The sequence below is a fragment of the Anguilla anguilla genome, chromosome 5, assembly GCF_013347855.1.
Source record: "Anguilla anguilla isolate fAngAng1 chromosome 5, fAngAng1.pri, whole genome shotgun sequence".
Taxonomy (NCBI): Eukaryota; Metazoa; Chordata; class Actinopteri; order Anguilliformes; family Anguillidae; genus Anguilla; species Anguilla anguilla.
In genome coordinates this window covers 9,646,752-9,671,841 of record NC_049205.1, presented here as the reverse complement: position 1 = coordinate 9,671,841, position 25,090 = coordinate 9,646,752, and the positions used below count along the sequence as shown (strand labels likewise).

The 25,090-nt window shown below is 49.8% G+C and overlaps 1 protein-coding gene across 9 annotated transcripts in view; it reads right to left on the bottom strand.

The window, feature by feature from the left end:
- Positions 1 to 10,604: 10,604 nt before the first annotated feature.
- Positions 10,605 to 25,090, bottom strand: part of fat1a (FAT atypical cadherin 1a) — a 73,335-nt gene continuing 58,849 nt past the window's right edge. For 3 of the 9 annotated variants that reach the window (XM_035419984.1, XM_035419983.1, XM_035419986.1), the window contains 12 exons: positions 24,883 to 25,080; positions 23,099 to 23,906; positions 22,500 to 22,625; positions 22,162 to 22,319; positions 19,279 to 19,747; positions 18,824 to 18,977; positions 17,916 to 18,026; positions 16,522 to 17,165; positions 16,062 to 16,199; positions 14,131 to 14,190; positions 13,460 to 13,495; positions 10,605 to 12,281 (listed from right to left, as the gene is read on the bottom strand). In XM_035419984.1, the coding sequence (XP_035275875.1) occupies positions 11,641 to 12,281; positions 13,460 to 13,495; positions 14,131 to 14,190; positions 16,062 to 16,199; positions 16,522 to 17,165; positions 17,916 to 18,026; positions 18,824 to 18,977; positions 19,279 to 19,747; positions 22,162 to 22,319; positions 22,500 to 22,625; positions 23,099 to 23,906; positions 24,883 to 25,080 (3,543 nt within the window). In that variant the 3' untranslated portion in view covers positions 10,605 to 11,640. Of the gene's footprint in view, positions 12,282 to 13,459; positions 13,496 to 14,130; positions 14,191 to 15,415; positions 15,457 to 16,061; positions 16,200 to 16,521; positions 17,166 to 17,915; positions 18,027 to 18,823; positions 18,978 to 19,278; positions 19,748 to 20,125; positions 20,222 to 22,161; positions 22,320 to 22,499; positions 22,626 to 23,098; positions 23,907 to 24,882; positions 25,081 to 25,090 lie in introns of those variants that run through there. The other 6 variants (XM_035419987.1, XM_035419988.1, XR_004765495.1 and 3 more) reach the window with 5 other exon arrangements.

Sequence of the window (25,090 nt, the reverse complement as noted above, 5' to 3'; positions counted from 1 at the left end):
ACACTTGTCGACGGACGTGCGCACGCGTTTCAATACACGCAAATGCAACGCACGCACGTAGGATCACTGTTGCACAGACACAATTACTCTTATTTTTTGGACGTTTTGGTTACTTGATACTACCACGCGCACACACGCACACGCACACACACGCAGAAGTTAGACATACACACAGAGGACACTTAGAACAAATAAATGCTTATGGTAATTTTCACTTTAATCTCAGCCATAGCATTCACAGTCACCAAATTAGGACAGGGATTTCAAGTTTTCCTATGAAGGTTGCTTTGCGTTGCATATGGTGTTTGCCAACTGTCCCGAATCACCACAGAGGCACAGATACATAGGTCGTAAAGATGATCTCTTTCCCACCCGGAAAAGATGAGAAGGCCTACCCTTCTGACTGCTTGATCACAGCAGGGGGCACCTGCCAAACAAAAGAGATGAGGCAGACAATTAGTTCCTTGTCTTATCTGTGTGTATGAATGTATGTGTGTGTGCATGTAGTATGTATGTATGCATGTATGAATATATGTATGTGCGTATGGTACTGTGAGTGGGTACAGAGAGTTGGGAAAAGGTAGCTCATTAATGAGCACTTGTTTTGTTCCACAGAGAAAGCCCATTTACCTCAGGGGGTTGGTTGTGTAGTGGTACAGTAACAGCTGAAGCATTTCATCTCGCACCAAAGCAGCTCCCAATGTTTCCCTTGCACTCCTTTCCGCTGTATGCCCATTATAATCTGTACCTCCGGAAACAATTATTTCTGGTGCAGTTTTGCCCAAGTTCTGCCTGAAAGCCCTCTTACCTTCCAGAAACTGTAAACATGTCAGTTAAAGAGCTAGTCAGAAAACCGGAGCAGCAGGTAACCCTATGCAGAAACATTGGGTTGTGGTGATTTAGGGTGTCGCAAACTGATCTTGAAACAACATTATCCAATCGGGTCGTCCCGTTACCAGGGTGTCAGGGTCAGATTCATTGGGATCCATGCTCCAGCATACGGACTAACAAACCTTGTCTGGGAACCTACAATGCTCGTCCCATTTGATATCTGCAGTACCAGTCAAAGGCTTTAGTACACTTTACTCATGTTTTTGTGCTCTGTTTTTACAGAAATTTAAGCAGTTTAAAAGTGTTCAATTGTTCTGTGGTAAAACGGAGCAATGTGACAGATACTCAGCCATACTGGCTGTTTAAGTTACAAGATTGGGAAAGGGTCTGTTTGCTCCACGCCTACCTGTCACGTCTCGGCGCTATGCCTGGGGTTTACGTTTTCACGTGAGCGCTGCTGGCTTCCCTGGTACAATGAAAATTTATTTCAAGCCTCCGAATTACATATGTGTCGCTGAGAGATGACGGAGGAGTCCTAATCGTTTCCCTAGAGAGCGGCGCCGCGAGCCTTGTTAAGAAGTGCGACTCACATCTCGCTCCAGCAGAGGTGAGGTCACTGGGGAAAAAATGGGTGGCCTACATGACGGATGATGCGAGGCAGTGATAGTCAGCAGAATTTCCCCCCCCCCCAACCTCCCTCCCCTTAGTACCAGCATATTCACCAGCTGGTACTACGCTCTGCGCACTGTAGCTGCGTGAGAGAGAGCTTCATCAGTACGTCTCTACGCACCAGGATGCCTGAAAGGAAAGGGGGGGGCGGGGATGGTGACTTGTTTTGGGCTTTTAAATTTCAGTTGAGGTTTACGTCTCTCACACAGAAACGCCTCTGTGCCTCTTTTCCTTTCGCGTTCTATCCGGGTTCTGCTCGACGAGCCACATTTTGTCCCTCCGAGCTTTCCGAGGAGCAAAACAAAACAGGCTGATCCGGGACTGGCTGGGGCCGCCATACCGCCATAGCCTGAGGCAGCGGCTTTCTCTGAGCTGTCAGAAACATGTGCGACAGGTACACGCAAAACCCCCCCCCCCCCACCCCCCCCATCCCACCGACCCGCCCTCCAAATCCCCTACTCCCTCTCCCTGCATTCTGCCATCAACTAAAAGAGTCTTCAAGGGGCGTCAGGCAAACACAATTTGCCATTTCATCCAATTTTAATGGAAAGCCATTCCGCTAATGAACTCTCTGCGGTGATTGCAGTTAATTGAAAAAGTCTGTCTGTCGCTCTCTCCCTCTCCCTCCCTCTCTCACACTCTCTATCTCTCTCGGCCTCTCTCTATCTCGCCCTCTCTCTTTCTCTCTCTTTCTTCCTCTCTTGCTCTCCCCCCTCTCTACATCCCCCCTTTACTCCGTGCCTGTGAAAGAGGAGTTCACACGTCGCTGACTTCTCCTTTCGTCCTGAAGAGCGCCCTGGAGACCGGGACGTCTTCCTCTAACGGAGGGGTTTTAAAATGCAGCCCGTGTAGCAGCCGAGCCTGAGGACACCGAGCGTACAGCTTTGAGCCCAAACGCACCGCCCGCCTCACAGTGAGAAAACACAAAAAACAAAAAAAAAAAATTAAAAGCACATCAAAGCAGCCTTCTCACGAAAGAGAAGCGGACGGGGTTAGGCACAGAAGATGAAAGAACGAGGTTTTAGGGATCCTAACAACAAGTGACTTGGGTGGTGAAGTCACAAACACAGACTGAGCCCCTGTGATCTCAGGTTCGGATTTGGGCTGTGAATTCTGCGGAGACCAGGGCAGCACCGCACTGGAAAATGGCTCAGGGTGGGTTAGGGTGAGTTTAATTCGACCAGATTCCTCAGGTTACAGCTGCGCTGCTGCAGCAGCCTTGCCTACACTATCACCGAGTCTGTAAGGCTAGAAATTTTGGAAAATGCACAGGCAGTTAGAAAAATGCTATTTGGCCACATTTCCCTTGTTGTTAATACTCAGGGAAAGTCTGTGTCCATAGAAGGTATGACACTCTGGCTGTCGATCTTCTTCTAGCCTTGCTTTGAGACAACAGGGGGTTTATTCCAGGATGGATCCTTCCATCCTGAAAACAGACGCTCCTCTTCTTATCCTCTGTGTGATTGAGAGCTTTTATGGTGCCCATCTTCCAATGCAGGGACCTCGTAATGAACTTGTGATATGAAAAGACCAGACGTTTGATAGGCAGTTTTGACACATGGCAGCTGTCAAGCTTATCAAAGTGAGCGCAGTCATTTAAGAAAAAAATATGGGGGAAAAAAATCCCATTTTATATAGTGCTCTGAAAATACACAAACCAGAACGCAGGCCTTGTGCAGGTCATTTGCAGATGATGAACATTCTGATATACTGGCAGGAGTATTAATATCTCAGGACAGGATGGGATTTCAGGAAAACCGAAGTCCTTGCAGAAAAAACAAGAAAAAAATCAACAAAAGGGCATCCAAATGTCAAACGTGTGAAAATGTTACGCATATTACTGCCACTTTCATCTGTGCCCACATTGTGAAATGCTATCTAAAATTTCAAGTGTTGAAAATGCATTTTATTTTTGCACATAAATGTGCTTAAATGAAACTGGCAACAATGTTTGTACATTTTACCGTACCTACCTGTCATACATTCAAAATAAATTGGAATTGCTTTATGGTTATTTTTAGCAGGCATAACAATTATTTGGAGAGAAAGAGAGAGAGAAAGAGAAATACGGAGAAATGGGGAGAGACAAACAGAGAAAGACAGAGAGAGAGAGAGAGAGAGAGAGAGAGAGATTACTGTAAATTTCATTTTGCTATTATTCACTGGAGAAGATAAGACTTTAAAAGCTCCGAATTAACATAGCAGGAGCAAGGAAGTAAACATACCAGTGTTTACTTTTTATCTCTGTTTTTATCAACGGTAAAATGGCAACAGGGGAATTAGTGCAGATGAATGTCACTCATTCAGAATAGACAGGGGTTGATTTGTTTACATAGGCCTTCTCAATTTGGAGGAATGCTTATCGCAGGTCCGCGGGAGAAAAGGGCAGGGGTGCATTGTGACAGCAGAGAAATTGCACAGGGACACAGATCGCAGATTGGAGATACACATTTTGATAAGGGTGAGAGAGAGAAGGCCAGCGGCCTTCAAAAATTATAGTCTTGTGGGCCAACAATAAAAAAAACGATCTATATCAGCAGAATAGTGCTAATGCCTTAGCCATTTTTAACAGGCAATAGTAAATAATTGGAACGAGCATTAATGGCACCTCAGTTGCTCGGACGTTCATTTTGAAAGTTTACTGTTTCTTTTACTTAGATTCGTTAAGGAGGACAAGCTATATAAATGGTTCATGTCTGCACAAACCCTCCCACAGCAGTACACCGTTTTCCACAGAGAATTGCCATCTGATAAAATGCAGAGGTGGAACATCCAGATCAGCATTCAATTAACAGCTCAATCAAACCACATTAATTGAAAGCACAGCTTGACGGAAAGCCAGCGCATATAATACGCTTTTGGGATTAGGTTTTCGAGGTATTGAGAGCCACTGATATAATGCCCTGATGGTGGAAAACACGTTAAAATTAATCGTTAATGGTTTGTTGTGAACCGTCGGACGCGTATTTGAAGGTTGGATGCATCAGGAAAGCGTCAAGTTGCTGAGCTCATGCAGTGGCCCCGGTGCATGATGGGATTGGTTTTGAATGTGTTCCTCTATGGTAAGGCTGTGTTTCAGGCACAGATGCCACGACGCGGCAGCGGCGCTATGACAGCTCCCTGTAGCTTGTCAGGGTTCACCCAGGGACCGGAGACGGGCAGCCTGCTCCAGCCCCGGAGAGACCGTCAGCAACGCTCTGCCATCCAGCTGTGTGTGCGTGCGTGTGTGTGTGTGTGTGTGTATGTGGATGAGTGTGTGTGTGTGTGCGTGCGTGTGTATGTGTGTGTGTGTGTGTGTGTGTGTGTATGTGGATGAGTGTGTGTGTGTGTGTGTGCGTGCGTGTGTGTGTATGTGTGTGGATGAGTGTGTGTGTGTGTTTGTGCGAGTACGTGTGTGTGTGTGTGTATGTGTGTGTGTGTGTGAGTGTGCGTGTGAGAGGGTGTGTGTGTATGAGTGTGTGAGTGAATGTGTGTGTGTGAGTGAGTGTGTGTGTGTGAGCTTGAGTGTGTGAATGTGTGAGTGTGTGTGGATCAGTGTGTGAGTGAGTGTGTGTGTGAATGTGTGTGTGTGTGTGTGTGAGTGTGTGGATGAGTGTGTGTGTGAATGCGTGTGTGTGTGTGTGTGTGTGAGTGTGTGAGTGAGTGTGTGTGTGAAGGTGTGTGTGTGAGTGTGAGTGTGTGAGTGAGTGTGTGTGTGAACGTGTGTGTGTGTGAGTGTGAGTGTGTGTGCGTGTTTGGTAGCTGGTGAAGTGCTGGACAGTAGGACCCATTAGAAACTGTCTGACCCGGTTTCACTCAGATAATCCCTGCTGTCTCAGACCAACCAAGATTCATGAAAGGTGATGATACCGTACTGATATATTAGTACTGTTCCATACATGGTACCACCCTGACATTCTAATCTTGCATAAAAAAAGTATCATGCAACAAAACAACTGCTTACTGTTCACCATAATCCCAGGGCATCGGCCAATTGCTGCAGAGAGTCTTGAGAGGATTTCATTTTGTTTTGAAGCTGGCGATTGGCTACACGCTTAGGATTATGGGGTTCAGTGAGTGCTAGCCAACGTGATCGCTCCCCCATTGCAAAAGAAATCTGGGTTTTTTGTCCCGAGCTATCTGGTACAGCCGAAGCCATACAGAGGCTTGCTGTTGCTGCCACATTACGTAAGATACAGTAGACTTCTGTACCAATTCACTGAAAGGATACCATTCATGTTAATTGATCATGATAAAAGGGTGAAATACATGCACTATTTTTAGCTTTTGCTAACCTACCATTGCTTTGCTTCTCCTTAATGCAATATGCCGTTTGACATAACGTCTTGATTGGAACAGGTAAGCATGGTATAAACTTTAGTACGTAACGTGATGTAGGAATAAAAATAAATAAATAAATAAATAAATAAAAACTCACAGTAAGGTCGCGCGTATCGAGTGACCACCGTGCGCACAGATGGCCGCCTGTGTGTGCCCCACGGTTTGAGGCAAGCCAGGTCAGCCAACAGTACCAGATGCACGCAGACCGCGTCACATGACTCCACAGGGCGAGCTGCCAGAGCGTATTCTCGAATCAGTCCCACCCCCCCTCACCCCCCTCACCCCCCTCACCCCCCCCAATACCCTCAGGATCCTGTCACAACAGGTCAGAGTATTTAAGATTTGTCAGATTCAGGAGGATGGGGGGGTGCTCGTCTCCTTGTGATGGCCCTCAGCTTGTTCTGTGAGCTCCGGCGGGGTTATGATTTCACAGCCGTAACTGGAGCACAGGCTGTGATTGTATTTTTGGACGCTCAGTCAGAGCAAAGCATGTGGTTGTATTTTTAAACACCCTGACTTGGAGCGCAACTCGTGGTTGTGTTTTTAAACACCGTGACTTAGAGCGCAGCGTGCGATTGTGTTTTTAAAAAACCCTGACTTGGACCAACGCCTGTGGTTGTGTTTTTTAACACCCCGAGTTAGACTAAAGCCTGCGGTTGGGTTTATAAACACCCTCACTGGGATCACAGCATGTGATCGTATGTTTAAACACCCTGACTTGTAGCATAGCCACAGGCAGTGTTTCTAAACACCCTGCCATAAGGCACAGCCTGTGATTGTGTTTCCCTTTTATTTTTTATCTTGGTTAACAGACTAACTGGTTAACTGATACTGGCACGGCACTCAAGTCTTTGCCACAGACAGAAGGATAAAATGCAGACAGTGACTTCATATATCACTTTCTACACATTTCTTTAAATTTAAATGATGAGTGTATGGATTATTTTGAGTACAGGCTGGGCCCTACAGCCACAGTTTCCAGTCTGAGAGTTGCAGTATATCAGCAGCAGACTATGACCGGGACTCATAGTCAGTTAATGTATATCACAGTTTATGATGTAAATGATATGTCTGGAAATGTGAGATGATATGTGGTTATGATTACTGCAGTTAGTGCATTTTATGTATCCATGCAAATATAGTTTGACGTTGACCTTCAAAAACGCTACTTTACACGCTAACCTCTGAGGCTGCATTGCCATCTTGTGGCAATTGTGGAGTATAACATTTTTTAGCGTCAACTGCTCACAAAACCGGAGGAGAGATCAGAAAATAGATCAACGCTTTTCCTGATCATACGTGACAGGCGTTATTCAAACCAGCCGGCAATAAACACAAGGTAACTACTTAATTTGAGCAGCCATTTCTAATGTATACCAACGCAACCTTGATGTAATTATATAAATAAAACGGTTTAATGTCATTTTGGAGAGTAATTGGATCCATGAAGCATGATATTACGGAGGGAGAAGTGATTGCAACATTAAGAAGCTGTGCCTCTTTTTAATACGTGTATCCCATTCCATGTCACGGCTGAAGTACTTCCCTCTCTAAATTACTGCTTCACGCTTGAGCGATGAGAGAAAAGTTGAGGGGTCAAAGTGTGGAGTGTTGCCCCTCCCCACCCGACTCCGTAGCTCTTTTAAAACCATTAATTTTAGCGATGCCAGTTTCACGCTATGCAATAAAGTATTTAGATTCCGAGTCTAATCGCAGAGATCTCGGCCTTTTTAGGAGCCGTGGATTTGTGAAATGGACCAAGAAATTAAGAAGAAATGAGAAGGTGCTAAAAGCAATAGGCCAACAACTCTTTAAAATATCATCATTTACATAATTCTTTATTCGGGAATATGTCCAATCTAGCTGTTAAAGGTAAGAGCCGTAAAATGCAATAATGCATCAGTAAGTTAAAAGCTTTTTAATGTGTTTTGGTTTATGAAAAGTAAATGTTTATGACGGAGAGGTTGACTTGCTCAAGGGTAGTTTTCAAGCGCCATTGCTCCACCTGGTATTTAACCCGTCACGTCTGAGCTGTAAACCCAGCCACCTAACCACTGTGCTACGCTGCTACATCATATCACATTAGGCTTTATGTCAAAGATTCAGAACAGATGTGACTTGTGAACTGTGCAAAAAGCGTTAGAGGGGAGGGACCATGGATGACGGGGTGACAACCGATGCGTAAACCAGTGTCACACGGTCTCTCATTCGAAATCCCTACCAAATCCTGGCCACCATGTATGCCCCATGTCCCTGTCCTTTAGCCATACGCCTCTGTTTAGGGACACAACTGGTGGCAGTGGAGTGTTGATGACCCTGATATTAAAGTAGCAATATGTTACATATGCTGCAACCTCTTGGTCAGGGCTCATTTGAAAAGGAAATCTGCATCTCAGTGGAACTCGTCGAAACCCCAACCCTTTTCCATAAACCGGAGAGTTCTGCCATCATCCACCTCTTCAAGCTCCATGCACAGACGCTCATTATAGCTGCACCACTGATCGCCAAATTAGTTCCCAATCACTAAAATGCATTTTATTGTGCTCGCGCGTTGTCTGAATTCAAAAGTGTTTATTTGTCTGAAAGGACACATTTTAGTTAATTATTACGTTTTGGTAAGTTGAACGTGCGGTATTCAGAAAATAATTACTGCTCAAAAGACCCTTACAAATCCAGTCACGCTCGGTATATTATTTAACGTGGTACGTTTTATTGACACTGCATGCTGGGAACAGTGCAGATTTCCTTTTAATGAATGAGTGTACTTTGGTTGTTAAAGGGGTTAAGCCTGAACATCTGCAAACCTCAGAGCGCATGATGCTTTTTTTATTGTAACCCCCCCCCCCCCCCCCCCCCAAAAAAAGGCTGGGATTAACCTTGAAATAATGCATTTTTAATGAGAGATTCATACCAGCGGTTATCTGGATTTAGAAATTCATTTTTAGTTCCTCCCCCTCTTCCCCTCTGCAAAAATACGTTTCTGATAAATAGCGTGGACATACGGAGCACCTTCACGACCCTCCATCCCGGCAGGCTGCAGTCTTATGTAAACAGAAACCCCCTTTGATGTGAGGGTTCTTTTCTTCAAGGTAAAATTGCTCTCATGAAAATTCCTGACCCGGTGCCAAAATAAAGAGTGCGACGTCAGCAAAGTTTAAAAGTACACAGAATTAGCCATGATTCCCTTAGAAAAAGGAGGGAGAGATCTCAGGAGCTCACTTGAAACCCGTCCCCGCGCAAAATATGCAGCGCATTCAAACGGCTTAACGGTTCGGAAGGGAGGAGCTCGAAAATTCAAACCGTCATGTACCCTAGCCTACGGACAACGCGTTCATTTATCGCAGGTTTCACACGGCTGTGTAAGAACAGCATGACGCTCGTCTCACTCCACCAGGTCTAACCTGAGGTTAATGTGCAGTGGGCAGAAAACATCTCGTGACACTTATTTTGACTTGCGTAAAACTGTGTAAAATGTATTTTGACTTGTGTAAAATGAATGTTTGCATAATATAGAGGCAGCAGTCAGATAAGTGAGCAGGCAACTCATTTAAATCAACTTTGAATTAAGTATGGTAGCATATCATGTGGATTTGAAGAACACATTTAAAAGTTTTTGACTGGCTGTTGGTTTGGTTTGGTCAGCCTAGAGCACTGGTTATTAAGGTTAGGGACGCACCACCGCACGTGACCGCTAATCTTGACAATTCCGTTGACTGGTTGGTCGCCCCTAAGGATAAAAAAGTGAAAAAATTTAGTGATAAATTAAAAAAAAAATGTTTCATTTAAACTAAGGGGATAAAAATTGATTCAAAAAAAGTTTATAAAAGTGTTCTTATTTTTTCTTTGAGCAGTTTTAGACTGCAGAGTCAGCAAAAGGGGAAAGATGGGTACCCCAAACAGATACCCTTTGAATTCCTAGTGTGCTGGGAGATATAGCCTTTGGAACACAAGGCCCCATGATCGTAAAAATATGCTAGCATATAGGTTTCTCCAGGTATGGAGACCCCCAGTGCGTGCACACACACGCACACACACACACACACTAAACTCCGTGCTTTCAGTAACAGACTCAGCTCTGACAGGTCACGGCTTGACAAACAGACGGCTACGGCACGGGGCTCAGCCCAGCGTCCGGTGCCCACCGCATCAGTGAGCAGAGCGGCGAGCGCACTTCAGACAGCACGAAGCCCACAGGCAGCCACGGCAGCCCTTTCTGTTTCATACGCGTCTTCCCCCGACCCAGGCCTGCCCCGTTACGTGGAGATGTTTAAATCACAGCTTTCGATACGGCACTGCAGGGGGAGGATTTTTTACAGGCTCATTAGAACACGTCCTTCTGTTGTGAATAGTCGTTCATTTTCACAGATTGAATGACAATGCTACAGCCACCACACCACCCACCCGAAACACCCTCCACCACCACCACCACCACCCCTCCCCAAAGCATTCAGCTACATCTCCCTTAAATCATAACTTTTATTTTTTCAAATCTGACCAATTTTTCCTAACAATTTCCACCATGCTGATCATTTCTTTTGTTGAGCTTTGGTCACCCGGAGAACCGATCCGCTCTGCTTCACAATGCAGACTAATATGGCCCCGTCATCCCACCGCAAAACACCGTCAGCTTAACACCCTTAAAGTGCTACTAACATCGACAGTCTGCCCGGAGCACACCATCCACCACCACCCGTCATTAAAAGGTATTAGCTGCACTGACACGCAGAACATCTGCATCATTATTTTACCTGCAGCTTTGCTTAAAAAATGAATAATACAACAACTTTTTTATGAATAATTTATTGCCAATAGGAAAGCGTGATCTAATGGCAGTATTCAATAAAAACCTTAACAATAGCTCTCCGTCTCCCACACATACAGACACTTGAAAAAAAATGAATCACGTGTCCACGAATCAGTTCACACTATAAATATACTGGGTCCCGTGATCGTGGTGGAAAAATAAAAAGGTTTAACGTTACAATTTACCAAAAAAACATATATAACGACAACACAAGAATACTCCATCCTTCGCTGGATAACTCCCCCCCCCCCCCCCCCCACACACTTTGAAATGAGCGACAGGACACTGGTATGTATACGTATCTCATGTAGTCACACACGGACAAGTCACACTCCTTGAACAGGCTTCGGTTGCCACGGTGATGATACAGTAAGGCTGACGATGTCACACTGTTAAAACATTAAAACTTGTGTCTTCTTGGAAATAAAAAGCATAAAATTATCTACAAAAAAACCTAGTAAACCTCCAAATCAAAACTGTACATTAAAATTTACATTTAGAAAAATGAATGAGGATCTTTTTTTATTTCATCATTATTTTTTTAAATTAGTCTGCCTTGTTAAACCTACACAAGTACAGATAAAACCTTGAAATGTTTTGTTTTGACGTCATCGTTTCCCATAATTGTACACTTTTTGTAATAGCAGTACCTTCAGAGTTTTTTTTTTTTTTTTTTTTTTTTTTTTTTTTTTTGTGCACGGTGACAGTCAATCGCAGCTACGTCAAGCAACTGAGCAGCCAATGGGAGAGACCAGATTTTCCCAAGCACTGGGGCGGGAGGAGGGATGGGCCAGGGGGGTGTAGCGGACATTGATCTGGTGGACAAGGCAGTCGCACCCACAGAGAAATCATTTAGCAGAAAAGGAAAACAAAAAAAAAAGTAAAAGCCCCAGCCTTCACAGAAAAGCCCGGTCTCTCCGGCCATCGACAGCACGGCTGACGGTCACCGCTGGCGTACCGGGTTCGCCGGCTCGGCGGGTAAAGGGGTTCAGGCACTTTTCGTTTTGGATACAGTGTCAGACTTCGGTGTGCTGCTGGGCGTCCAGCGCCGGGATGGCGAGGTCCAGCCGGTGGAAGCGTTGGCCCTCGTCCCCGCTGTCGTAGTCGCTCAGGGCGACCTCGGACTCCTCGCAGCACGCCGACATGTCCGAGCAGGAGGCCGTGGACGTGTACAGGGAGAGCGACATGCTGTCGACCGCCGGCGGGTCCACCGCGAACTCCCGCCCGTACCCCGCGGGGAAGCCCCCCCGGCGGAAGCCGCCCGACCCCACCGCCGCGTCCCGGGGCTCGGCGGAGTCCGAGGGGTAGCGGCGGAGGTGCGCCGCCGGCGAGTACTGGCGCTGTTGCTGCGGCGACGGCCGGCCCCGCCCGGACGAGCCGGGGCTGGCCGGCGGGGGCGCGTCCCGGGGCGGCTGCAGCGTGTCGTAGCGGTCGCCGTAGTCGGGCAGCGGGGGGAGCTCCTCGTGGGGGGAGAAGTCGTCGGGGGGCGGGGGGAAGTCGCTCTCGATGTCGTAGCCCCCCGGGTAGTAGTCGGTGTCTAAGACGCTGGGGTCGTTGTACAGAGTGCTGGGGGCCTCCACCACTTCGTACTGCGGATACTCCTGGATTCCAGGAAGCTGAACACTTGGCATCCAATCTGAGGTGTCCCAATGATAACCTGTCCAAAGGCAACGCAAACCATTACACACCCTGAACTTACCACTGTTTACCCACTTCTACAAGAAGCCAACAGCTTTACATCTAAAAAAAACTCTGTTTAAAAAAATAAAGAACTAAAATAAAAAATCCATGCAAGGTAATATCACGCCGACACACAGTTGTATTAATTAAAGCACGATACAAGGTTTCAAAAATGCACACAAACATACTTCACAACACGCACAAAAATTGATTAGGACACGTGAGGCTCGACGACAGTGCCAAATCTCTAGTGAAGAGTGCCCAGAAGCTACTCTGAAGAGCGGATTGGAGGATCCTAGCTGGTGGAGAAACAGTTTTCAGCAGTGCCAGGCAAAGACATCCTCCCCCGTGTGATCAGACATCAAACGGCGACGCGCCAGTGAGCTCTGCTTTCATTTACCACGCTCTTTTTCTTTCTCTCCACTCCCCCCCCCCCCAAACGCAGAGCGCCCGGCTGTGACCGAGCCCAGCTCGCCGCCGCCCCTCCGTCAGGACGGACAGACAGACGGACGGACAAACGCGTGACGTCAGCCGCTGCGCTTCTGTTCACCGCGCGGTTCAGCGGTCAAGCTCGCGCGGTAAGTGAGTCGGTGGAGGACACTTCCTGCGCTGCCAAACTGCGGAGTCTGACTGACCAGGGGGTGCGGGTGGGGGGCTTGGGGTCTCTGGACCACAAAGAAACATGGACATCTCGCTGACTCGAATCCTCTCCTACCCGGCGACACTATAGCCAATTACGTATCGCCCTGTGGGGCTGCCGGCCACAGAAAGCACCGCTCGGGTTCGAGACCACGGGGCCCCACTGACGCACTAAAACAGCGCTGAGCAACCCAGCGGCCGCCATTACTCTTTGACAATACATCAGGCAGGGTGTTAGTGGATGTACTTCCTCTCCCGGTGGCTGAACGCCGCATGTCAATGTGCACTGACAGCAGCAGTTCCTGGGCTTGTTCCTGAACTAACATTTTCAGGCATGTTTTCTTAGACGTGCTTTCTTTGGTCAGAACACCTACACCTACCGTACGGCTGTCATGCACATCGAGAGGGAAGAGGAATACATTGGTGTCAAGGGAAACGGGATGAAAACCGAACCACAAAAAAAACAAAACAAAACGAAAAAAAAACAAAACACCACAAACTCATGCGAAAAGTCACCTCTGGAGTTCTTGGGCTCATGAGCGGAGAAAGACTCTTTAGACGGCAAAGAGGCGAGGAGGAGAGGAAGAAAACATTTCAAGTTTAGCGTCAGAAAAATGATCAAGTCTAAGAGGAGAGAGACGATCCTCTACCTAAGCCAAGTGACGTACAGTGATTGACTAAAGCAGTGGTGGGAGTATGAGGCTTCAAGTACCAAAAAATGGGTGGATTCAGCTACTTCTCACCAACGATTCAACTGATTGCAACCAATCATATCATTTTGCTAGCGAGAGACACGTATTGATTGGTTCAGACGATACAGTTATTAACCTTGCATAACCTCTCATTCTGTATAGATTTTCGTAGGGCCTCACACTCCCAACAGTGCGCTAAGTACAACAGCTTTGCCATTTACTTAAACAGAGAATACAGAAAAAAGACATCTGATTACATATTTTTACTCAGGCGTTCCTGCCAATTTTTTCTGTACTCACCAGTATGAAAATAATTTGAGTGCAATTTCACAACAAATACGCCTTGCGGCTAAATTCTCTTTATTTACAGAATCGGGAAAGTAAATGGCATTTTCTGAGGCTTTAACTCGACCAGCTTCGACTCTACAGACGACGGTACTACACACAGAACCACAGACAGCTTTTACTACTGGTATTAGGTTTAAAAAAGAATACCTTCTTTTTCCACCGAGTCAACAACAGAATTGACAAGGTGTATAACAGTCACTATGGAGGCTTGCACAGGGCAGGGGGAGAAGCAGATGAGAGAAATCTACCATTAGTGCAGGAAGTCTCAGAGACAACGTCACATATGCATGAACAGCTGGAACTTAGAGGGCGGTATTCTTTTACACAATCTGCACACGCCACGTGTTTGTGGTTTGCTGATTGGGTGAGGAGGAGAGGGGCGGAGCCCGAGGTTTGGAGCACTAGAGTCAATACTTGGGGGTGATCTCGGTTGGTCGATCACACAACACAGGACCAGGGCAAAATAAAACGGCACATGGAGGAGGTGGGGGGTGGTGGTTGTGCGAGGCGACACGGGTTCAACAGCCACTGGATACGCTTGAGATGGTAGCACTGACAACGTGGAAGGAAGGATCGGCGAAATTCTCGAGGATAAAAAAGAAAGAGAGAGAGAGAGTTTTCCAAGCCAAAAACCATTGATCCACTGTGGAGGAGACCACCTGTGGTGGAATCGGGACAATCTTTCACAAGTTTTTTTAGGGTGGGGGAGGGGAGACTGGTTTCCGCTAAGATGTTAGTAGCGATATAACCAAACAATAGCGGTATAACCAAAATGATACGCTTTGAAGTTCCGAAACAGACAGGGAAGTCCAATTATTGCTCTTATGACACGGGTTCTGGGTAAGCACAGATGAAGGTAAAAGGTGACGGATGGAAAAAACAAAGTGGGGGAAAAAAAGCATAATTCCCAATACGTGAATAATAAGGGGACTTCTGTCTGGGGTGAGGTCACGGGATGTGAGATGGCGAATGAGCAGCGGGTATGGGGGAGACCGTCATATGCACTTTGTACCCATTTTCAACGCTCCGCGCGGCCGTCTTCAAACATCCCGTCTTTGCTTGATTCGCTTTTCGAAAAATTGGAGCAGAAGAGAACACACACAAAAAAAAACAAACAAATTAAACAAATAAATAAAGGATTGTAAAAACGAGGCCGACCTTGTTTATCTGTCCTCCCCAACGCATTTACATTACAGAGGTGTTTTTTTTGTTTGTTTGTTTTTTTTTTTCATGACCAAATGCGTGAAATCTTTTCGGATTGAACAAGAAAGCTTCACTTGTTCCCCCGCCCCACAAAAAAGGACGTGTAGGCGGAAAGCAGGGAACGGATAAATAATAATAAAAAAAACTCTTCTCTTTTTTTTTATGCCTGGAGAATTTCGGTGCCCGATGCATCCGTTTCCTTCTGTACCGATGACGGAGTCAGACTTACGAGCCGGCCCTAGTTAAACCCTGATTTGATCCATATGGGGGCTGTGGCACAGCATTGTGGGAAGAGGAGGAGGAGGAGGGGGGGGGAAGAGAAAAGAACAAATCACCCACAGCCACCTTTCACACAATAACACTTTCCCTGAGCACCGAGCCAAACGTTGCCGTGGGAAACATAATCATGCCAGCTGGGCCGGCCCTGCTCAAATAACAGCACCGGAGAGAAAGAGGACGAGTTCACATTAAGAGACCACATGCGTCACTGTGGACAGGTTATCTCGGCGCACCGTTAACTGTGCTGCCGTTTCCTTTACTGAGGTTTGGACTTTAAAAAAATAAAAAATGGCATCTAGGGGACCGTTATCGGGGACAAAACCTGGTGAAAATTGGATTTGTAACGATTGGTCTGGAAAGATTTTTAGTATCAGTATTACTCCGTGTGCGCCCGACTTAAAACTTTCCGTGGGGTTCATTTTTTTAAACACTCGTTTTAATTTTAAGCTTTCAGCGTTTAACTTCAAGGGCTTTGATTACATACAAACACATTCAGATAAATACACAGTGCGCTACTGATAGGGTTTTAGCTTAAATCCTGAGGTGCCCGAGGTGCGTGTTAGCAGGTCGCCGCTAGCTCGCGGATGGCGGCTTACCGTTGTCGTCACATGACTCTGACTGGAAGGAGCTGAGGGACTGCACCTCCGACATGCTCCCGCGGGTGTTGTAGGCGTGGCAGGTGACATCATCCAGGGGTTTCTTGGCCAAGCAGGGGTCCAAGTCCACTACTTTAGCTACACACACGCGTGCACAGAAGGGAAGGCATTCAACATTAGTAAAGATTCCATGGCAAAAATATTATATTCCCAAAATATTTCCCATTCAAAGAATCAAAGAATGAAAAAAAAAATAAACAAGCTTCTGCTGCCTTTCAACACCCATTGTAATGTAAATTACTACTATTAATATTAATAACAATAATAATGACACCAATTATTCTTAACATCTAATATTGTGAACCATAATTGCTGTGTGTTATTACTAATAATTGATCATCTTCACGACATTGCTGTTGCAAATATCAGCGCTGGCGTGCGGTGACAGAGACCAGCTCACCGTCGTAGTCGTAGTCCCAGCTGGGCTTCTGGATGGAGTCGCTGTCGGACACGGAGTTGGAGGGCGGAGGCGGGGGCAGGTTGGGGGCCACGCTGCACACGGCCACGGTCTTGCGGTGCCCGTGGACGGCGTCGGGGTTGAAGGTGCTGAACTCGGGGTGCTCCGGGATGGCCGAGCCCTCGAAGGAGTTGCGGTCCAGGTTGTTCCGCGAGTCGCTGGGGATGCTGGGAGTGTAGGAGATGGGGCGCACGGGCACCTGGGGCGGGACGTCCGAGTAGATGTTCCCGCTGAGCTTGGAGTCGAAGTAGGGCCGCTGCAGGAAGGCGTGGCCGGGGCCCGGGCGCTTGTCCTCGTCCCGGGGGCGGGGCTTCCCCCCCCGCCCGCAGCACGCGCGCTTGCGCAGCAGCACGAAGACGAGGGTCAGGAGGAAGATGCTGGCCACGAACACCGCGATGCCCACCACCTCCTCCAGGCCGATGTTCCAGGAGGTGGAGACCAGCTCGGTGTGCACCTCCGCCCTCAGCTCGCAGCGCTCCCCGCCGAAGCCCAGGGTGCAGTTGCACAGGAAGGAGCCGTACGTGTTCTCGCACTGGCCGCCGTTGGCGCACGGGTTCTGCACGCACTCGTCCACGTCGCTCAGGCACCTGGGGGGTGGGGGGGGGGGGGGGGCTCACGTTTAAAAACTCAGCCAGGAATGTTCATGGAAAGGACTTCCTTTACTCTCTACAAGCCCAGCCGATCTGCCCGTTTCTCACTGAAACATTCCATTAGTTTCTGTTTACAAACGGTCTCCAGGCGAACCCCTAAACTTTCTAATTCACGGCTGCTGAACGGCATCAAACTCATTTAGGAGACACTTTTATCTAGAGAATTACAAGAGAAACACAGCAAGAGGTCCACAGGTGTGTGTTCAACTGATTTATACAAGCAATAGCGCAAGAGCAGGTTCGCGGACCAGCGAGTAATATCTACTTTAAAATCCCTTTTAAAACTGCACTTCCTCTTTGTACATCAATTTATGTCATTAAATGTGCTTTAAGTCCTGATGCTGCATCACAATGGCTTACTTTTAACAGCTTTTTAACTGTATTTGTTCTCACCCTGTTTCAATACATGGTCTAACTGTTGACTCAAATAGACAAGATTCATTATTACTATTATTGTTATTATTATTATAATACAGGTAACTGAACCTTGGAAAAATGTGTTGTAGCAGTGAGAGCTTGTCACCTCTGGGCACTTTTCAAAAAAAAAAAGTTTTCTTATTCACAACCAGTTTAAAATCTCCCATAGCCGCGTTCGTTAAGGTTAATTGCTTCGATCGCGGTTCAAACGAGCGGGTCGCGGCGCCCCCCCCCTCCCGAACCAGGCACGTCTGTCTCGCCGTGGCGTACCTGTCTCCTTGGAAACCCAGCTCGCACTCGCAGACAGGCCCGTCCAGGCTGTCGATGCAGCGGCCGCTGTTCTTGCAGGGGTTGTCCCGGCAGTACGGGCCCAGCTGACACCTGGGGGGGGGGGGAAGGTGCGCTCAGTGAAAACCCCCCCTTTGCTTTACCCGCTCACAAACACCCGGGCTGCCGCTCGGCATCTTAACTCCACATTCGGCTTTTGGGTAGTTCTCACAAGCTTAAATTCCTGTTTCTCTCACGTCTGGAGTTCAGCACTGCAGTCTGATCAAAGCAAACACAGTTCTGCTGCCAGGAGCGAAACGGGCCACACAAAGCACAAGACTACCGGGTGCTTGTGACGGACGTCAAATTTTCGAAGACGCCGCCTTGGCTTTTTAAAACAAAGGCGGACGACATCTGTTCCTTCAAACGCGCTGCACGCGGCCGTGCTCGGTTTACTAACAGAAAGTTACATCATTAAAGTGCGCCAGACAGTCCGCCCGCTTCCGCCGAAACTACAAAGGGCGTCGCGAGCGGCTTTGAAACTGATTATAAGACGGCCCGTCTGGGCGAGACAGCAGACCGGTTTGGGCGTTTACAAGGGGAGGCATGTTACCCAGACGACAGATCAGACAGATTTTTATAAACAGCGGTTGAGCTTCTCAAGGTCACTGCTATGGCACCAAACACATGCACAGCTGGGGGACCTTCCAGCCAAAACCTCCAGTTTTATGGGCTTATTACATTTAATGGGCCCATTCAAAGTATTTGCTTTTATGGGGCGTTATTAGTGGTTAAGGTAGTTTCCTTGTTCTGTAACTAAATGAGCTGAAGAGGGTGCGGCCATTTTAGGTGACGTTCAGCGGGCCGTCCTGTGTTTGGGGGGGGGAAGGGGAGGGGGGCGGGGGCCGTACCTCTGTCCCGAGTACTGTCCCCTGCACTGGCAGTAGAAGTCGTCTCCGCGCGGGACGCAGGTCCCGCCGTAGAGGCACGGGTTCGAGGTGCAGGGGCTGACGCCGATTTCGCACTGCGTCCCCATGAACGAGGCGCCGCACTTGCAGAAGTAGCCTGCCCAGACGTCAATCAAAAAAAACACATCAAATCAATCAATCAATCAAGTCAATCCATCAACTGTACTTTGTGCAGCAAGCTAAAAACTACATGACACATAGTTTATTGCTATAGTTCAATATATACTATCACTATAGCAAAACCCTGATATAACTATCACTATAATTGAAATTGCGACATTATCCAAAGCATTTAAACACATTTAAAAGTTTCGATCCATTTGTGACCAGTTTAGATTTACACGGAGCACACAGTGTTTTAGGGTGCGCCCTCCACCCCGCACCCCCAGCGCTCGTACCTCCGTTGGGCAGCGAGGAGCACGTCCCGCCGTTGGCGCAGGGGTTGCTGGAGCAGCCCTCGCGGGGGGGCAGGGCGCAGCCGGGCGCGGCGTCCACCGCCTCCTCCAGCACGGCGCGGGCCGGGGGCGGGGCCCGGGCGTCCAGCGGCAGCTCCAGGCCGTCCAGGACGATGGCGGCCACGCAGCCGCGCAGCCCGTTGCTGACGGGCAGGCTGCGCCCGTGGCGGGCGGCGTGCTGGCGCACGTGGCCCCCGAAGAAGACGCTGGCGTCCAGGTTGAGCGTGCGCAGGGTGCCCGGGGCCGTGCCCGACGCCGTGTGCACGCGGTCCAGCACCAGCTTGGCGTAGTTGCCGTCCACCTCCAGCGTGACCGAGTGCCACTCGCCGTCGTTCACCTGCGTGCTGTGCACCGAGACGATGCCCGGGCCGCTGCCGCAGTCAAACTTGTACTGCAGACGGCCGTTCACTATCTACCGGGGGAGAGAGAGAGAGAGAGAGGGAGAGGGAGAGGGGAGAGAGAGAGAGAGAGGGAGAGAGGAGAAAGAGTTAATATGTCTGCTGAGAGTGTTGCCAGTCGAACTTGTACTGCAGACGGCCGTTCACTATCTACCGGGGGAGAGAGAGAGAGAGGGAGAGAGAGAGAGGGAGAGAGGAGAAAGAGGAGAGGGAGTTAATACGTTTGCTGTGAGTATTGCCAGTCAGACTTGTACTGCAGACAGCCATTCACTATCTACCGGGGGGAGGGAGAGGGGAGAGAGGAGAGAAAGAGTTAATATGTCTGCTGAGAGTGTTGCCAGTCAGACTTGTACTGCAGACGGCCGTTCACTATCTACCGGGGGGAAGGAGAGAGAGAGAGAGAGGGAGAGGAGAAAGAGGAGAGGGAGTTAACACGTTTGCTGTGAGTATTGCCAGTCAGACTTGTACTGCAGACGGCCGTTCACTATCTGCCGGGGGGAGAGGGCGAGAGAGAGAGAGATAGAGAGAGGGGAGAGAGGAGAGAAAGAGTTAATATGTCTGCTGAGAGTGTTGCAAGGCAAACTTGCTCCATGTTGTAAATGTGGTTTCCAAATTCCTATATGTTTTATATGTTGCTTTGGCAATATGACTTCAGTAAATTGAAATTGAGAGCGAGAGAAGTAGAGAGAGAGGGAGGGAGGGAGGGAGGGAGAGTGAGTTAGAGAGGGAGGAAGGGGGGGAGATAGGGAGGGGGGGAGAGAGATAGAGAGGGAGGGAGAAAGAGATAGAGAGAGAGGGAGGGAAGGGAGGGAGAGATAGAGAGATAGGGAGGGAAAGAGAGATAGAGAGGAGGGGAGAGATAGGGAGGTAGGGAGGGAAAGAGAGAGAGATAGAGAGAGGGGGGAGAGACAGAGAGGGAGGAAGGGAGGGAGAGGGGGAGAGAGAGGTGTCTCACACACACACATACACGCGCACACACACACAGTCGCACTGAAAGTTTCGGACAGCGAGGGCCAGGGTCGGTTCCACGCTGTGCCCAAACGGCGCTCCGGTGAAACCCGCGGTTGATTAATAGACCGGTGTCCCGCGGCAACGGCTCTCCTGCAGCCGGCCGATGTGTGTTTCTGAAACGATCCCTCGCCCTTAAGGGCCCTGACGGACTCCGAATTGATCCATTCAGATGAGCGTGGGGGGGGGGAGGGGACGGGGGCGAGGGGCGGCTGCTCGCCCAAGCGATTTAGTGACAGCGCGGTGACAGATTACTCAATCGCTCTCTCGGGCGGAAAGGGCGAAAAATAAATTGAAGGGGAGCCCGGTGTTCGGTGTTTACAGAGCGCGGCCCGAGGAAGGTAAACTCAAACAGCCTGCGCTCCTCCTCCTCCTCCTCCTCGCTGAGAACAAGAGGCGCGGGGCGTGAACAGGTCACTGTGATCTCATTAAGGGAGAATCAAGAAAGAACCGCACTGGCAATTACAGGAGTAAAGGGGGGGGAGGGTTTGGTGATGCCAGCAAACATGGCCGTGGAGAGTCTCCCACACTTTCACATTTGAGCTGAAGCTAATTTGAGTTTTTTTTTCTGTATCACGAGCTGGATAATCTCAAAGTCAAAACAACGGGTTATTTATATCTTGTCAAGCTACATTCTGTATTCTACTCTTCCTTACAAGAGAAACTGTCAATTCCCATTCACTGGGCACTCGCGCACACACATTCTATGCCAAAAAGTTGCAATTAGCGTTGTGTAGATGCTAATAAGGGCTCGTTAGCTGACGCGTGCAGAGTGGGCAGAGCGTTAGACGTCGGGTTCGATTCTCGAGGGCCTCTCTCTCGGCTGACGGAATCCCTCCAGCCAGCGAATCCGAGCGAATAAAAAAAATAAAAAAGGAGCTGGTGATATAAACGTCTGGCGGCGCGGGCGGGGTGTAAAACTTTAAGATGGATGCCTGCGTCCGCCGCGCTCGTAAATACTGCAGCGCGACGCGCCGTTCCCCGTGCTTCCGCCCGCCGCTCCCGCCTCGCTCGCCGGGCTCCAACACGGGGCGCCCAGGGGGGGGGAGGGGAGGGGGATGGTGTCTGGAGGATAAGCGCGCGGCCACAATTCCGTTTCCGTTAGATCTGATCCCGTCCTGCAGTGGCGCCCAATCATGTCAGGTTAGGTTTCCACCCTAACCTATCACAGCACCTACCGATTTCACTCATTGATTTCACTTATTAACACACCTAATCAGTGAAACCAGCAGGTGTTTTGATTGGTTGGAGTGAACACCTACATACCCTCCCTGGCACATGATTGGGCACCCTTGCAGTACAGGCTCATTGCTCTGTCAGGAGTACCTGAAGAGCTCCTCCTCTCCCTAATGAACTCTGTGTTAGTACTGGCCCCGCCCACCCTGCTTGGCTCCGCCCACCCCCGCCAGGCCCCACCTACCTCCAGGATGCTGTAGTCGGTGCCCTTGGCGTACATGACGGTGGCATGGCTGGAGAAGGTCCTGAGCCTGAGCGACAGCTTCATCTCCTCCTTGTTCTCGTTCTCCGTCAGCCGGTACTTGATGTAGCCGCTGCCGCCGAACGTCAGGGAGGGGCCCTCTGCGGGAGACGGACAGGTCAGAGGGGGAGCGGGGCGGAGCCGCCACGAGTCGGCGGCAGCCACCAAAACGAAAACAGGGCCCAGAATAACAGTTCTGCCGGCAGATGCTGGCTCCACCCTAAAGACAGGGCTTTAAAAAGGCTTTGACGCGGACGGGACGGGGGTAGGCGAGGTCTTACCCGAACACCGTTTGCCATCCGGGCACACGCAGGTGTATTTTGGCTCTTTGGGGTCTGCCACGCACTCCGTGCCCTCGGGACAGGGGTCCCCCTCACACGGCCTGTGCAGGGCGGGGCATTTACCGTCTGTAACATAACAGAGAGGAGAAAGGGGGGTTACACAGAGCTGACACCGGGGGGCGGAGTCAAGTCCAGACAGCACCAGGGGCCAGTAGGAGGATCAGGTAGAAAAGGTCAGGAAATGGACAGGGGAAATCTGATATTAGTTATGGCTTCTAAACCCACTCTCTATATGGATATGCAGTTGGGAGTGTGGAATTTAAACCCAGTTTTAAATTAAATGAGTGCTTTGGAAAGAAACCCTGGGGGAAGACAAAAAAGAAAATTCTTCCCCAGCTTTAACCCAGGTGCTAAACTGAAAAGAGATGACTGAACTTTAATCAGTGACACCTAACGGCTCCACCCATTTCAGGGTTTGTGAAGCATCACCCCACAGGTAACCTGGGCAGGTTCCATTAGTAGCCAAGCTCAGTGTGTGACCTCACTCCGAGCGAACCGAACTGTAACCCTCCCATTGGACCGGGGGCGGGGGCCGGTACCTTTGCAGAGACAGACGGCGGTGCGCTGGTGCCGGGGCGTGACGAAGCTCAGCCGGGCCGTGCTGTAGGTGGCCAGGGAGCCCGTCTCCAGGGCGACGGACTCCTGGCAGAAGTGCAGCGGGCAGTCCAGGCCGGCGCAGAGCTTGCGCACGACACGCACGATGCGCAGTCCCGTCATCACCTCGACGACGGCGGCCGAGGCGTTGAGCTTGCGGAAGAGCAGCTCGTGCGTCTGGTAGGGCCCGCCGGACTTCTCCAGCGCCAGCAGCACGTCCAGGTCGCCCGCCGCCGCCGCCTCGGCCGGCTGCAGGCTGACCAGCTGCACGTCGCCGCGGCGCACGCCCGCGATGTTCCGCAGCGCCCGCAGGAAGTTGCGCCAGTAGTCGCCCACGAACTCCTCGGGCGCGATGGAGGCGAAGCGCACGGCCACCGAGCGGTCCAGCGCCTGGCGCGTCACCTCGCGCACGTGCACGCTCACGCCCGCCGCCGCCGTGAAGCGCCCGTCCGTCACCGTCACGTTGAGCGGGTAGTGGCCCGCGTCCAGGCCCTTGCGGGCGATGACCTTGCCGTCGCCGGCGGAGACGGAGAACAGGCCGTCGGCGGGCGACGCCAGGCTGTAGGTGAGCGTGTCGTAGACGTCCTGGTCGGTGGCGTGGATCTTGCCCAGGACGCCGCCGGGGTACTCGTCCCCGTGCGTGGCGATGAAGATGTCCAGCGGCAGGATGGACGGCGGGTGGACGCTCTCCTCGATCACGCGGATGCTGACGAACGTGGACGAGACCAGCTGCGGCTTCCCGCTGTCCGCCACCTGCAAACAAATGCACACCGCCATTTCAGCCGCGACCCCCATCCCCCACACCTGCGACATCATCCACGCCTCACCAAGACCAAGAATGAGCCACAGCTGCTCTTACACATTCCCAACAGCAGAGGGCGCTGGGGACCTTTTCATTCTCTGATGACTCCCTGCCTACGTCGATGCCATTTTAAAGATGCAGCCCCTCACACGGACGTTTTTAAAAACCCAGGCAGCTCCCTTTGATAAATATTCACATGAATTTACACACATTTGCATATCAAGCATCCTTCACAAAGCCTGTCCCTCTGCACAATCGAGGCATCGCCATTACCTGTGCCTTTCCGGAACGTTCTCGCGATTGATGGTGAACCCTGTCCAGCTCGGTTTAGCGCATGGACACCCACACCAGTGCCTGTTCTCTAAATGACTGTCAACTTATTTTATTGACTAGAACAACAGGAGATTTTTTTTTTAAGCCTATCCTGTGGGATGTGCCACCTGTTAGAGGTAGTGAAGGCACTGGGTGATCAAATGAGTCAGATGATTCATTAAAAAAAAAAAAAAAAAACCACTAGGTTAGTTTAACTTTCATATTTGCCTTTCATGAGCAGAGCTACCTCCTGCGCACGCATGATGAATAGCACCCAATGGCACCAATGAATAGCACCCATTGGGTCCAGTGCTAACCTCATAGAGCATTACGTAGCATTCAAAAGCCATACATCAGCCAGAGACACAGGAGGAAAATGGCCGTTATCTCTGACTCAGGGAAAGCTCCACTTAAGATCCATGTGTCCCAGAGGAATACTAAACTCAAAGGGCTGACCATCCGTCAAAGTAACTTTATAACCGACGAGCAGGCTCTGAAATCCCGGTATCCCGCCCTGGTGGCCATCATTTGATTGGCTTTGAGCTTTGGAGTGAGCTTTTGATTGGCTGGTGTCACATGTCCCTAAGCGTTGGGAGTGGGGGGGGCATTACCCACCTGGATCTGCAGTAAGTAATGGTCCTTCAGTGCCCGCTGCAGAGGGGTGGCTGTCAGGAGCGCCCCCTGCTGGGTCATCTGGAAGGCTCCGCCCTCGTTGCCGCTGACAATGGTGAAGGAGAAGGGCGGGCCGTTGTGGGAGGCGTCCCGATCCGTCACGGTCAGCTGGAGGACGCTGGTTCCGGCCGGCCCGTTCTCCTGGGTGAGC